The 13974-nt window shown below is 38.8% G+C and overlaps 1 protein-coding gene across 4 annotated transcripts in view; it reads right to left on the bottom strand.

The window, feature by feature from the left end:
• STRN3 (striatin 3) overlaps positions 1-13974 on the bottom strand; it is a 349837-nt gene that overhangs the window by 170245 nt on the left and 165618 nt on the right. For 3 of the 4 annotated variants that reach the window (XM_029598990.1, XM_029598988.1, XM_029598989.1), the window contains one exon: positions 299-439. The exons of the other annotated variant lie outside the window; for it this stretch is intronic. In XM_029598990.1, coding sequence (XP_029454850.1) covers positions 299-439 — 141 coding nt within the window. The remainder of the gene's footprint in view (positions 1-298; positions 440-13974) is intronic. 4 annotated transcript variants of the gene reach the window in all.

The following is a 13974-nucleotide window of genomic DNA, read 5'->3' as shown; positions in this document are numbered from 1 at the left end:
TATCTTCAGGGAAATGGAGAAGGCATCTGATGTAAGTCCATCATAATTATACTTGTGGTGCAGTATACTGCCAAGGGATCGCTTAGTGTCGGAAAATAGAAGTTTTAAGCATTCTTTAAAATGGTTTAGGGTTATTTTATGCTACCTTAGTATTGTTTCCAGTGGACTTCTACTATAAATATCCACAGGATCTCAACAAATGTTTTGCTGGTAAAAATTGTCTTTATCCTAGTGTTAAATAGCCCAACTCCAAAAAATGAGCCATGCAAGTGTGGAAAATATTTAAAACATTTTGTACCTTCCTCTGCTCTTCCACCTTCATGGTCGGTGATTCTAGAGGGAGATCTAGATTGATTAAGGATTCCTGAAGGGATGTGTGGGGGCAGTTCCTCATCTCCCAAGTCAGCTATCATGTCATGGAGCTTTGTTCTGTTGACCCCTGTAATTCAGCAGCAGATGTTCACTAGATAGCAGTCAATTGATTGATTCTGACACCTTAAAATTCAGCTTATTTAAAAACAAACAACTATAAATCAGCACTTCCATTAAAAAAAAGTTAAAGTGTGCATTTCATTCCTGATAATGACACTTAAACAGAAGTGCTGCTTAATGTGAAAACATAATCTTTCATTTCTAAAGCATTACCTTGTCTGATTTTTGGCTTTTTTTCCTCCACTGATGCTGTTTTCAGATTTCCTATTTACTGGACTTTTAAAATCACCTGTTTTTGAGACCACCCTAAGGGTCTTCACATTGCATTCATATTTTAAAAAGGCAGAAGCTTTCTAATGAACTTCAGTGCAGCAGCAACTATATTTACTAAAATGAAGAAGTCAAGTAGTTGGGAATAAAAAAAAGATTCAAACATTTTCTTTAGATATGAATAACACTGTAAATAAAATACAAAATTGTAAAAAAGTTGTTCTAACTGCTCTCTAATTTAAAAAGAAAAAAGTTGTATTTTTGCCTTCTGAACAATAAGGTAGAAATTCTAAGAGAGTATACAATACTTCTCATTTTTTAATGTTATAGAAACAGAGTTAACACTTTTGTCCTGTGCTCCTCTTTCTGGTGAACAGGAAAGTGAAGTTCCTTACCTCTAGCAGGGATTCTATGAAGACAGCAGATCAACTGCAGAATCACTGCATGCACTGACCAGAACATTTTCCCTGGAGCCTTTTGGTTAAAAATTAGTGCTTTTATTGAGGACGTGAAGGATTTTCCTGTGCACCCTTGGCTCTGTAGCACCCTCAGTTTCCGTTATTCTATCTTAGGAAGAGATGGAGAGTGCAATTCCCAAAGGGAAGAAGTTTGGAATAGAGTGACTGAGTTTATCTACTGTCTTCAGAGAATATCTGTTAAGTAACTTTGTTTTCTCCAAAGATAGTGTGGTCTTCAATGTAAAAAAAAAAAAAAAATGTAGAAATTACAGACTCTTGAGTGAAAACAGATTTTTGTTGGGAGAACTGCATTTTATTGTATTAGACTATTTTAGACAGTAATATTTATTTATTTATCGCGTTTTATATACTGTCATTCGGATTCATCATCATAAATCCATCATAACTGTTTACAACAAATATGAAGGTTACAATGTTAAGGGGATAAACAGGGTTTCAAAAAGATTCAAACTGTTGTTAAACAGAGGTGTCAAATGCTAGTTATTTACTGTTCTGTTTTACGTTTTACTTCTTAGTTATAGTCCACAGTTGTGATAAGTTCATTTATTCATTTAATCTTTAGGTTGAAGTGGAGGTGAAGTTGCTGTGTTGTTCATTGGTGAGTTGGTATGCTTTGTTGAACAACCATGTTTTTAGATCTTTTTTGAATGTTTTTAGGTTTTCTTGAGTTCTGAGTTCAGTTGGGAGTTCTAGAGTTTTGGGCTACCTAGAGATATTGCTCTCTTTTGAATTGAGGTGAGTTGATTGGAACGCATAGGTGGTGTTTTTAGAAGTCCCTTGTTTGCTGATCTGAGGTTTCTATTTGGGGTATGTAGTTTTATAGATGAGCTTAGCCAATTTTCTTGTTTTTCATATATAATTTTATGAAGGATGGATAGTAATTTGTATTCAATCCTGAATCTTATTGGTAGCCAGTGTAGTGAAATAAGTATTGGAGTGATGTGTTCGTGCTTTTTAGATCCAGTGAGGATTCTTGCAGCTGCATTCTGTAGGATCTGTAGTGGGTGAATAGTGTTTAGAGGTAAGTTGAAAAGGAGTGAGTTACAGTAATCTATGTTGGAGAAAATTAGTAATTGAAGGACTGATCTGGTCTTTATTGGAAAGAAAAGGTTTTAAATGACGGAGAGTAAGTAGTTTATGATATCCGTCTTTGATTTTTGTTGTGATATGGTTTTTAAAAGAAAGTTCTCTGTCAATTATTACTCCAAGGTTGAGGGCATGATTGATTGGAGATATAACTGTATTTTGGTTCATTAGGTTGAGTGGTGGTATTTGAGGAGAGTAGTTGTTTCTGTCTAATAAAATCATTTCAGTCTTGTCGAAGTTGAGGATGAGTTTTAAGTTGGTTAATATTTCCTTTATATTGTTTAGGTAAGTTGTTGTTAATTTGTATGTTTCTTCTAGTGATTTTTTTTAAATTAGGATTAGTATTTGAATACCATCAGCATAGATGAAGTGTGTCAGATTGAGATTTGATAGGAAGTGGCATAATAGAAGCAGATAGATGTTAAAGAGCGTCGCTGACAGAGCGGATCCCTGGAGAACTCCAGTATTTAGATTGATTTTCTTTGAGAGGGAATCATTGAGTAGCACTCGGTAGGAACTTTGTGATAGGTAAGAGGAGAACCATTGTAGGGTTGTTTTTTTAGCTCCAATTTCGGATAGACGGTCAATCATGATGGAGTGGTTTACTGTATCAAAGGCTACAGAAAGGTCGAGTAGGATTAGAAGGTAGCTGTGGCCTTTTTTCAAAACATTTGAGTACGAAGTCGTTCATTGGTGGTTCGAGATTTTTTATCGTTGTAATGGGAATGGAGTCAATAGGGTGTTTGGCTGGGTTCATTTTTTTAATGATCATTTGGACTTCTAAAGAAGATGCTGTCTCAAAGTTGGGTCAGCTTTCTGTTTGAATGTTTGGTATTTTCTGGTCTTGTGAGTCATTTTTTAGGTTGTTCTTTATGAGTTTTTTGATTTTTTCATTAAAGAAGTCTGCTGGGAGAGATTCAAGATGGCTCCCTGAACGGTCGCATACGTTGACGCTCCTGAGAATTCTTAAGTTTTCTTCTGAAATTGTTACCTTTTGAAAGCTTCATGCCTCACAAAAGAAAAGGGAAAGTGAAGGTATATCCACCCGAGCCCTCACTTCCCTCAGGTCAGCGGGTGATGTCTCAGTATGCGACGCCCATATCTAACACTGGAGTCTCGAACCCCGCTGGCGAGTCGGGAGGAGGAGTCCCTTCGTCGCCTGGGGAGATATCGATGACCCCGCCAGAGCCGCAAGAACCTCCGAAAGCAGTTCCTCCAGGCAGCGCCGGGACAGTAGAATCGCCTGTGAATGAGGTCACGAGAGAGACTCTATCGGGTGGTCAGAACAACGTTGCTGTGGACCGGGAGAGGCCCTCAACTTCCTCTCAATCTCTGGAGATTCGGGTATGGAGTAGGGAGAGTCCCCAGAGCACACCGCAGAGAACAACAGCGGAAACCGGAGAAAATGAGGCAATCCGAGGCTTGAAGAGCTCCCTGGAGATGGTCAGACCGGCAGTGATAACTATGGAATCGCTCTGGGACTTGATTATGAGGATGATTAAGGTATTTAATGAACATACCCAGGTAACAGAAGAAAACTCACAGAAATTTGTAATGTTGGAGAATAATATCAGATTAAAAGAGGAAGAGCAAACTCGAGCCATGACTCAGGTTGAAAATGATTTAAAACAATTGTTTGGACTGACTGCTGAATGTAGGAAAGAACAGGCAATTTCAATGCGTAGACTGGAGTCTGTGGAAAATTATTTGAGACAATTAATTATCAGAGTAATGAATTTTCCAAAGGTGACTGGTGAAATACCTACTTTAACATTTAGAAGGTATTTAAAAGAGACCCTGAAGATTCCGGAAGATCAAATACCAGCATTGAAAAAGATTATATTCCTGAGACAAAGACAAAGCCAGATACAGATATCTCCCACAGGAGATTTGGGAGGATTTGAGAATTTAACAGAATATCTGGAAAATTCTGGCTTTGAAGTAGTAGAAAGGACCGGTCTTGTTTGTTTCACTATTTTCGGAATATGACAGAGCGTTAATAATGCGATATTACTTTAAAGCAATGAATGTTCCCTACTTGGGTGGGTTAATTCGTATTTTCCCAGATCTTTCCAGAGTAACTCAGTTACGCCGTAAAAATTTCCTAATAATGCATCCACAGGTTTTAGCCCTTGGTGCTAATTTCCTATTGAGATACCCAGCGAGATGTGTAATAAAGTATTCTGGAAATATTTATGTGTTCTATAATCCAGAACAGTTAAGGGAGTTCTTAAATGCCAGAATAGTTGACCCAACAAGTCAAAGCTCGCCTATTAATAAATAAGATATGGTTTACAGGAGAGTATGAAATGATAAATAGTTTTTCCTGTTGAAAACTCCTCTTTTTGCTTTATATCTCCCCCCCCCCCCCCCCAATATGTTTTCTTTGGAAAAAGAATGAATGTAATTATTTCCAATAATTTAATTTAGATTTAATAATTTTCCTTTTTGTAACATTCTTCTGAAGTGTAAGCAAAGTTATCTTTGTTTTGTATTATAAAATTGCATATATAAAAAATTTAAAAAAAAAAGAAGTCTGCGAAGTCGTTACAAGAGATCTTTGATGTTGATTGTGGCTGATCATTGTAAGATGATTTGGTTAGGCTTTTTACTATGTTGAAGAGCGTCTTAGGGTTTTGTTGGCATTTGTTTATTTTTTTTTTTAGTGTAGAAGTCTTTTTTTGTTTTATGGATGAGTTTTTTGTATTCAGCTAGTTGAGTTCTGTATGCGTTTAGTAGTGTGGTTGTTTTGTTGTTTCTCCATGATTTCTCTTTATTTCTGAGTTTCTGTTTGGCTGCTCTGATATTTTCATAAGAACATAAGAAATTGCCATGTTGGGTCAAACCAAGGGTCCATCAAGCCCAGCATCCTGTTTCCAACAGAGGCCAAACCAGGCCACAAGAATCTGGCAATTACCCAAACACTAAGAAGATCCCATGCCAATAGCAGTGGCTATTCCCCCTAAGTAAATTTGATTAATAGCCGTTAATGGACTTCTCCTCCAAGAACGTATCCAAACCTTTTTTGAACCCAGCTACACTAACTGCACTAACCACATCCTCTGGCAATAAATTCCAGAGCTTTATTGTGCGTTGAGTGAAAAATAATTTTCTCTGATTAGTCTTAAATGTGCTACTTGCTAACTTCATGAAATGCCCCCTAGTCCTTCTATTATTTGAAAGTGTAAATAACCGATTCACATCTACACGTTCAAGACCTCTCATGATCTTAAAGACCTCTATCATATCCCCCCCCTCAGCCATCTCTTCTCCAAGCTGAACAGCCCTAACCTCTTCAGCCTTTCCTCATAGGGGAGCTGTTCCATCCCCTTTATCATTTTGGTTGCCCTTCTCTGAACCTTCTCCATCACAACTATATCTTTTTTGAGATGCGGCGACCAGAATTGTACACAGTATTCCAGGTGCGGTTTCACCATGGAGCGATATAGAGGCATTATGACATTTTCTGTTTTATTAATCATTCCCTTCCTAATAATTCCTAACATTCTGTTTGCTTTTTTGACTGCTGCAGCACACTGAGCTGACGATATTAAAGTAGTATCCACTATGATGCCTAGATCTTTTTCCTGGGTGTTAGCTCCTAATATGGAACCTAACATCGTGTAATTATAGCAAGGGTTATTTTTCCCTATATGCAACACCTTGCACTTGTCCACATTAAATTTCATCTGCCATTTGAATGCCCAATCTTCCAGTCTTGCAAGGTCCTCCTGTAATGTATCACAATCCGCTTGTGATTTAACTACTCTGAATAATTTTGTATCATCCGCAAATTTGATAACCTCACTCATCGTATTCCTTTCCAGTTTATATATATATATATATATATATATATATATATATATATATATATATATATTGAAAAGCACCGGTCCAAGTACAGATCCCTGAGGCACTCCACTGTTTACCCTTTTCCACTGAGAAAATTGACCATTTAATCCTACTCTCAGTTTACTGTCTTTTAACCAGTTTGTAATCCACGAAAGGACATCGCCTCCTATCCCATGACTTTTTAGTTTTCTTAGAAGCCTCTCATGAGGGACTTTGTCAAACGCGTCTGAAAATCCAAATACACTAAATCTACCGGTTCACCTTTATCCACATGTTTATTAACCCCTTCAAAAAAATGAAGCAGATTTGTTAGGCAAGACTTGCCTTGGGTAAATCCATGTTTACTGTGTTCCATTAAACTATGTCTTTCTATATGCTCTACGATTTTGATCTTGAGAATAGTTTCCACTATTTTTCCCGGCACTGAGTCAGGCTCACTGGTCAGGCTCACTGGTCTATAGTTACCAAAGGTTCTGATTTTGTGTTTCTTTTATAGTTTTCTTTATCATGTGATTTATCTTGTCTGCTATGGTAATCCATGATGATGTTGCGTTTTTAGTGTTTGACAGGTCTATGTTAGTTCAGTTTGTAGATTTGCTTGAAGAGTTTCAATGCAAAAAGGTGGACGGTATGAGAAGGATTTAGTTGTGCTTTTTCTTGTTGTTAGTTTACAATTTGAATATAAGTTTGCATGGAATATGATGTTAAAGTGTAGACTAACAGCTCATTGCAGCTTTACAAATCTCAAGGAAGGTAGACTTTAGATTGGCTTCTGATGTCACTATGGTCCTGAGATGATGAGTCTTGACATGCCCTTCTAAGGTCAAAGACAATATGCTATCCAACTGATAAAAATGCGTTTTGTTACTGCATAGGCCAACTTCTTAGGGTCAAAAGAGAAAGGTTAGTTGGATTTACTAAGTGCTTGAGTTTCCCCTAGATAGAAAACAATAGCTCTTTTGCAATCTAATTATTAGAAGGCAGAAGCCTGATTCGGGATTGAACTCTTCATGCCAGAGTGAAGAACTTAAATCCTATTGGAATTTTCTCATTGTACAACAATGCAAGAACATGCTGTTTACAGTGGCTTGGTAAACTACCCTATTAGTACTTCATAATCAACAAAATTCTCAGAATTTGTACTGGATTATGAATTCTCTGCTTCAGCTTTTTTCATTTTCTCTTCCTCCTACTTTTGACTCCTGAAATATTAGCTGATCTTTTTTTATTTCCAAAATCTCTGTTTAACAGTCTTACTTCTTTATATTAAAAAATGTAATTGCATAAAACATATCCTAGCACTTTTTGTTCTCTTGATCCTACAACCACTGAGAAAGTGTTTAAATAGCTTTCTTTCTCTCAGGAGTGCATACATCCTTCACTTATTGTATCATCCATGAAACTGACTGCTCATCCTCTTTTGCTAGACTGGATGTCTGTAAAGCTTTTTTACTTTGCCTCTAATTTCTGCTCTCTTCTCTTACACAAGAACTGTGATTTGTCTTATTTTTAACTTATTTTAAATTTGCCTTATACTCCCTACAATGGTTTCCTTTTTTGTTCTATATTAAGGTTTATTATGCTTTTCATTTACCTGTACCCTCTTAACATTCAACTACAATTTTCTTCTAGGTTTTCTTGCTCTCTTAAAGGTTGATTTTAAAAGTCCTATGCATGCCAAAGCCAGGATATATACGTGTTGTCTTGGGTTGGCGCATGCCGCGTAGATTTTAAGAAGCACCTGAGTATGTGCGTATCTCCTGGTAAGTACACATATCAAAAAGGCAAAAAAAAAGGACAGGGCGTGGGCACGGTCAGGCAGGACATGGGTGATCTGGGTCTGTAACAAAGTCTGCACGTAAGTATTTACGTATACAAGGGTTCGCCAGGGTCCCCTACCGCGTAACTTTACTTCTGCTATGGATGACACATATGGTCTTACAATAAAAAAAATCAGGACTAGCAGCAGGTTTTGAAGGGTTGGAGCAAATAGGATTAAAGGGAGGCTACCTAGGTTAAGGGGACTAGGAGGTCCTATCCTTTACCAGGGCAAAGTGGGGACGAACTGGGGAAACATGTATTTGCGTCGGAGCACGTGCCTAGAAAAATCTCCCCACTTACACGGTAGCAGCAGTATTTGCATGCATATGTACATACATACTCCCAATTTTATAACATACGTGCAAAATTCGTATGTTTGGTATAAAGTGGCTGTGTCCATTGGTGCGAGCCATCGTATGTCCGTGCGGCTGTTTAAAAGTTACCATCCACATGTGCAGGCCCAGCTCGAATGGACCAGAGCCCGCAGGTAACCTGGTACCATGTCCGGGGTTAGTGTTCTTCCCCCCACTTCACGGCTGAATCCTCAGGGCCTTTTGCTGACTACAGCCGCAGTCTTGCTGTCCCCATTGGAACGCTTTGGGCTTTGGCATGCTGAGGTCATCACCTGGGCGATGTCATTAGATGAGGATGGTGGTTGCGCCCTTGTGATGTCCTGGATCCTTTAAATACAGGGTCTGGGGAACAGCACTCTAATGCTCCAGCGTTCCCATCCACTCTGCCATTTTCAATCAATTTGCTCATGTGTGTGGGCCTGATGTTTTTACTGGAGCTAATTAGTAAAATGTTAAGCATCCAGGGATACCTAAATTTTGGTTATATAGGGTTTGGGTACTGGCACTTGACAGACTGAAGTCAGTCTGTACAGATATATGTATGCTTATATTTGTATCTCTGTAGACCTACTTACCTCATTTGCATATTTTAGGTGGTTGTACATTATTAGTTAGCCTGTTGATTACTCTTCTACATATGCTTTTTTTTCCTGCAGATAGTACTAAGTGTTAGTGAACTTGGGAAATTATAATCTATGTTTCTTGATAATTATGTTGCAGCGGGGAGACTGGTATCTGAGCTGGTGGCAAGTTTTATTGGTGGTGTTTGGGTTTTTCACCATGTACCAGTTCAGCCATCGGCTGGCAAGAGGAAGCCTTTTATGGCAAAAAATGGTTGGGCATAGGGTATGCCTGGAGGTGTGGCCCCCATGCTTGGAACCACTGTGGGGAGCCAAAGCAAAGATCACTGCCTGGCTTGGTTTTCCATAGTGGGTGGCAAACTTGTGGGTATAGCCCAGGGTGCATTACAATGGTTCAAGTATGAGTTAATTGTTAATGTGCAGTCTAAACTTTCAATTTATACTCCTTGTGGGTATCCAGTTTGTGTCTTGGCATTCACTCACTGTTTTGAGAGTGAGAGTATTATCAAAAAATCAAATATGAGAATGGCAGAATCCAAGATTAGTAGTAGAGAGTGGGAGAGCATGCTTCCTCCCTACATCACATAGTGATACGGATTAGAAGTATTTCGTAGCTGCCCCAGACAGTAAGCAATATTGGAGTCCAACAGAGATGGAAGTACTGCATGCAGGCGCCACCGTTTGAAGTTACTAGCAAAGAATAAAGTGTTAGACATTCACCCTCCACTGCAAACAATGAGAGAAGCCCAGGACTTAAGCAGAGAGCTGAACTAGAAGTGTTTCTGCCCTAAGGCAGCAGTGATGATGAAGAAGTGCAGAAAGCTGGAGTATATCTTTCAAGATAAGGAGATCAATGTCATGCAAGTGGGTCATGTGACACTGCATTTGCCCATCAGAACACTATCATAGAGGTTTCTGGTAAAAAAAAAAAAGCATTTTTGAGTATACAAGGGTTTTTCCATGCACCATTAACTCAACAGCTGTTTCAGTTTAGTTTAGTCAGCCAGCAACATTGACCTGTTTTCCTACTTCATAGCAGACCACATAGGAATTTTTCCTAAATTTAGTACTGTGCCATAATAAGTACTTGTGTTTTAATGCTGCATAGTTTTCGTTGGTTGGGTTTTCAGCTTTTTTCAATTGATTTTTTTGCCATTTCTTGGCTATGCAAAAGCCCTGTTTCAAGGGATAATACAATGTACTGAAAAATGGGGCAATCTTGATAAAATATGTCTAACGAAGTCTCTCTCTTCAGAATTCAAATCAGTACTTTCTTGCAGATTCTGACAGCAGAACCACAAAAGAATCATCACACAACAAACAAAACATATATACTAAGCTTGTAGAAACACAGTACAATGGTCTACCAGCTCCCAAACACTTTTGCTGACAGAGTACCTAAATGTTCTCCAAAGGAAATGTCAGGAGGTTCCAATGATTCTTGTGAACTCCAATGGATATAACAAGCCTCAAATGAACATGCAGTTTATCTGCGTGCCTGAAGAAAGGAGTGGAGGAGCAGCCTAGCGGTTAGAGCAATAGGCTATGAACCAGGGAAGCCAGGGATAAAATCCCGCTGTTGCTCCTTGTGACTTTGGGCAAGTGATGTCACCCTGCATTACCTCAGGTATAAACCAAAATTGTAAGACCACTGAGGAAAGGGAAAAACCAAGTGTCTGAATAATCTACTTTCAAGGGTCTTACCAGTCACAAAAGGATCCATATGAATCAAAATTAAATTAAAAACCAGGGAGGTAGTGTATGGGCTCCTGCTGAACCAAACATGATGTCACACACTGAGGTAGATTTTAAAAACTATACGCGCGCGCGAACAAAAGTACGCTGGATTTTATAAGGTCTTATAAAATCCGGGGTCGGCGCGTGCAAGGGGGTGCTCGTTTGTGCAACTTGCGCGCGCCGAGCCCTGCGCGCGCTGCCCGTTCCCTCCAAGGCCGCTCCGAAATTGGAGCGGCCTCGAAGGGAACTTTCTTTTTACCTTCCCCTTCCTAACCCACCCCCCCAGCCCTATCTAGACCCCCCCCTACCTTTATCGGAGAAGTTACTACTGCCTCCGGGCAGTAGTAACTTACGCGCACTGGCACGGCAGGCCCCGACACAGGCCGCTGTGTTGGGGCACTCGGCCACGCCCCCGACCATCCCTTTTTGCAAGCCCCGGGACTTGCGCGCGCAGGGGGGGGGTTGGGGTAGGTTTTCGGGGGGTACGCACGTATCTTACGCGCGTACCCCCTTTGAAAATCTACCCCATTCTGTCTTGACATTTGTTTCTTGAACATTTTAGTTTGTACATGTAAAAATCCTTATCCTAAAGACGATTTAGAAGTTTTCATCAGGCTTAGCCCTTTGTTTCTATTTTAGTTTATTTTATTAACTTTGTTATATTATTATTATAACCCATTTTTACTATCATTTTATTTACTATCTTTATTATATGGTTATTTTATTATATCTTAATGTATTGCTAATGTTCCACATGTTATTGTTTCCACATGTTCATTGTACCACTTATTTCACTGTATCCGCCCCTCGGCGACAGCTCAGTTTCATGTAAACCGGTGCGATATGTATCCTATACAGGAACATCGGTATATAAAAAAGTTAAAAATAAATAAATAAATAAAAATCATTTTCATATTTCTGTAGTTATGAAAATTATTTCAGCTTGTCCGAGATGCCATTTGCTGTAGACATGGAGACAGAGTGAGGAAATTCAAATGGAACATTGAATTTTAATGTGATGTAACATTTAAAAAAAAAAACTTAATGAATTCAGTACACTATCATCTCTCAGATTTTGAGGAATAAATACTTGAAATCAAGGTATAAATCTTCAAAATTTTACTTTAGGGCTTAATTTATGTTTAAGGAGTTTTGCATGTAGTTCAGCCTTATGCACGATGTGGATTTTCAGCTGCTTAGAATTGTGTGTAATCTCATTGCACATGCATTTATTTTTACAGAAAAGAGGTGCTGGGATTAAAGATTTGTGTTAATAACCTGATCTATCAAGACGATGTGCACCCTGTTTTGCAAAAATTACATATGTATATTTAGTTACATATCAACTTGTGTTTCCTATTTGATAATCAGGCTAGTATTGTGCATGTTTGAAATTATGCACTAAACTCTGCAGTCAAGTGCACTACTAAAAATTTACTGCCAAAAGTATATTTTTCAAAAAGTGTTAAATTCAGAAGCACCTACAATCGCAACATCTTTTTTTTTTTATTTCTATTGAAAATAAAGAATAGGTTTTGCTCACAGCTTAAAGGTGCACATCTGAAGTGTGTCATGCTAGTGGAATCTTCCTTCACAGTGTGTGATCATGAACTGAGGAAGAAGTGATGCCATATGTCAGGTGATATATCTAAGCGGTTAGTGGAGAAATAAGCACACCAAAGTGAGGGTCCATGACAAAGATGCATGCTAGGTCTGATTTATATTAATCTGCAGACAAAACTGCCCTAATAGGAAAACATTTATTATTGTTGATCAAACTGAGCAGGCAGTCACACATTCAGAAGGAGATTCTAGTCCATTTACGAATACTACATCGTTCGCCTGACACAGGCCATATTTTGCAGAAGGCTGCATCGGTGGGGGGGGGGGGGGGGGGGGGAGACGGGACGGGACACAGTATAGACTGCACAGGTCTTAAATTAATTGTGTAATCTGCATATCACAGAAGATAAAATACTGGGCAAACCCTAAAACCAACAGAGACATCAAAGAAGACATACCTTTCAAAGTGCATAAAGAAGTTTTGCAAGAGGAACGCCAACAGACAATTTAAATAGCCAAAAACATGCCAAAATCAGGGCCAATTAGAAGTGAAGAAACCAAAGGATACATAATGACATCAGCTAAAAAATGTCAAAAAACAGCCAGTCTAAGCGAGAGGATTAAAGGGTCACAGGAAAATAGACCACTCAAATTTCTTTGTTCAACCCACAGGGGGGAAAGAAACTAGAGTTAAAAAAACCCAGCACTGTTCACGTCAGGTCAACTGAATGGAAAAATTGCCCCCACAGGGAGGTGGATGTAACACCTAAATCGCAAAGAACCTTTAGTCTGAGATCAAATGCTTTTTCTCTAACCAGTGGGAAACAAGGGGAGCCCTGGTCTTAGACTGGCATAAACAAGAACAATGTTTGAAAATCCTTGTTTTGATTTATTTTATTTTATTTTTTAATAATTTAATTTTTATTATTCACCAAAGATTAATACAAACATTACCAAAATATTTCAGTATTCATATCATCATCCCACAGATTTCTTCAATTATCCCCCACCCCTAGCCAGACTTCCTTAGACAGATTAGTTGACAAAACTCCTTTGGTCCAAGGCTTACCTCCGAGGGATCGGGGAAATCACCTCGGGAATTCTCAACTGGGGGAGGGACCCAATGGGTGTCACCGCAGGAGAGTGGGGCTCATCTGTAGAGTTAAAATTTCTTCTTGTTTTGGTTTTCTTTGGTAAATTACTCTAACGCTTTGCTAGTGTGCATAGAGTCCCGAACTGCTATGGAGACAGAAAATACTGAAGAGCTGCACTTCCTGCAGGGGTATATGTACTAGGGCTCAAGTCAGATTGACATCTGATCCGTCTCCAACTGCTATCAGGAGTACACTATACCCATTGGTCCTGAGTCCATCTGCTACAAGCTAGGAAATGTAGTATTGCTGTGTTTTTCTGTTTTTTATGTGTGTTTTTTTTTTTAAGGTGACAGGGCAAGGAAATCAATAAACGAACATGAGACAAACGCTGCAGCTGTGTCAAAGGGTAGCCATCAAAATGACTGCACCTTTGAATAAAAGTTGGAAATGCTTGACAACATCTTCATTAACCTTTTGATTTGATCATTTCTACAAGGATCCCAGAACCTTTAGCGCTATACTATTGACACATGGTTTGTCACCAACGTGTATACTATTCACTTTCTCCACCCTATCATTTGCAGTTGTCAAATAGTGACAATCCAAACCTTCTTGAATAAGTGTTGATACTGTTTGATGACGTGTGGATGTAGGGTCACATGATAAAGATAAGACATAGGCAGTGGTATCTAAGAGGACAATCCCT

Source organism: Rhinatrema bivittatum, chromosome 4 (assembly GCF_901001135.1).
Source record: "Rhinatrema bivittatum chromosome 4, aRhiBiv1.1, whole genome shotgun sequence".
Lineage (NCBI taxonomy): Eukaryota > Metazoa > Chordata > Amphibia > Gymnophiona > Rhinatrematidae > Rhinatrema > Rhinatrema bivittatum.
Note: the sequence above shows the minus strand (reverse complement) of the source record. Positions and strands in the feature narration are given on the sequence as shown.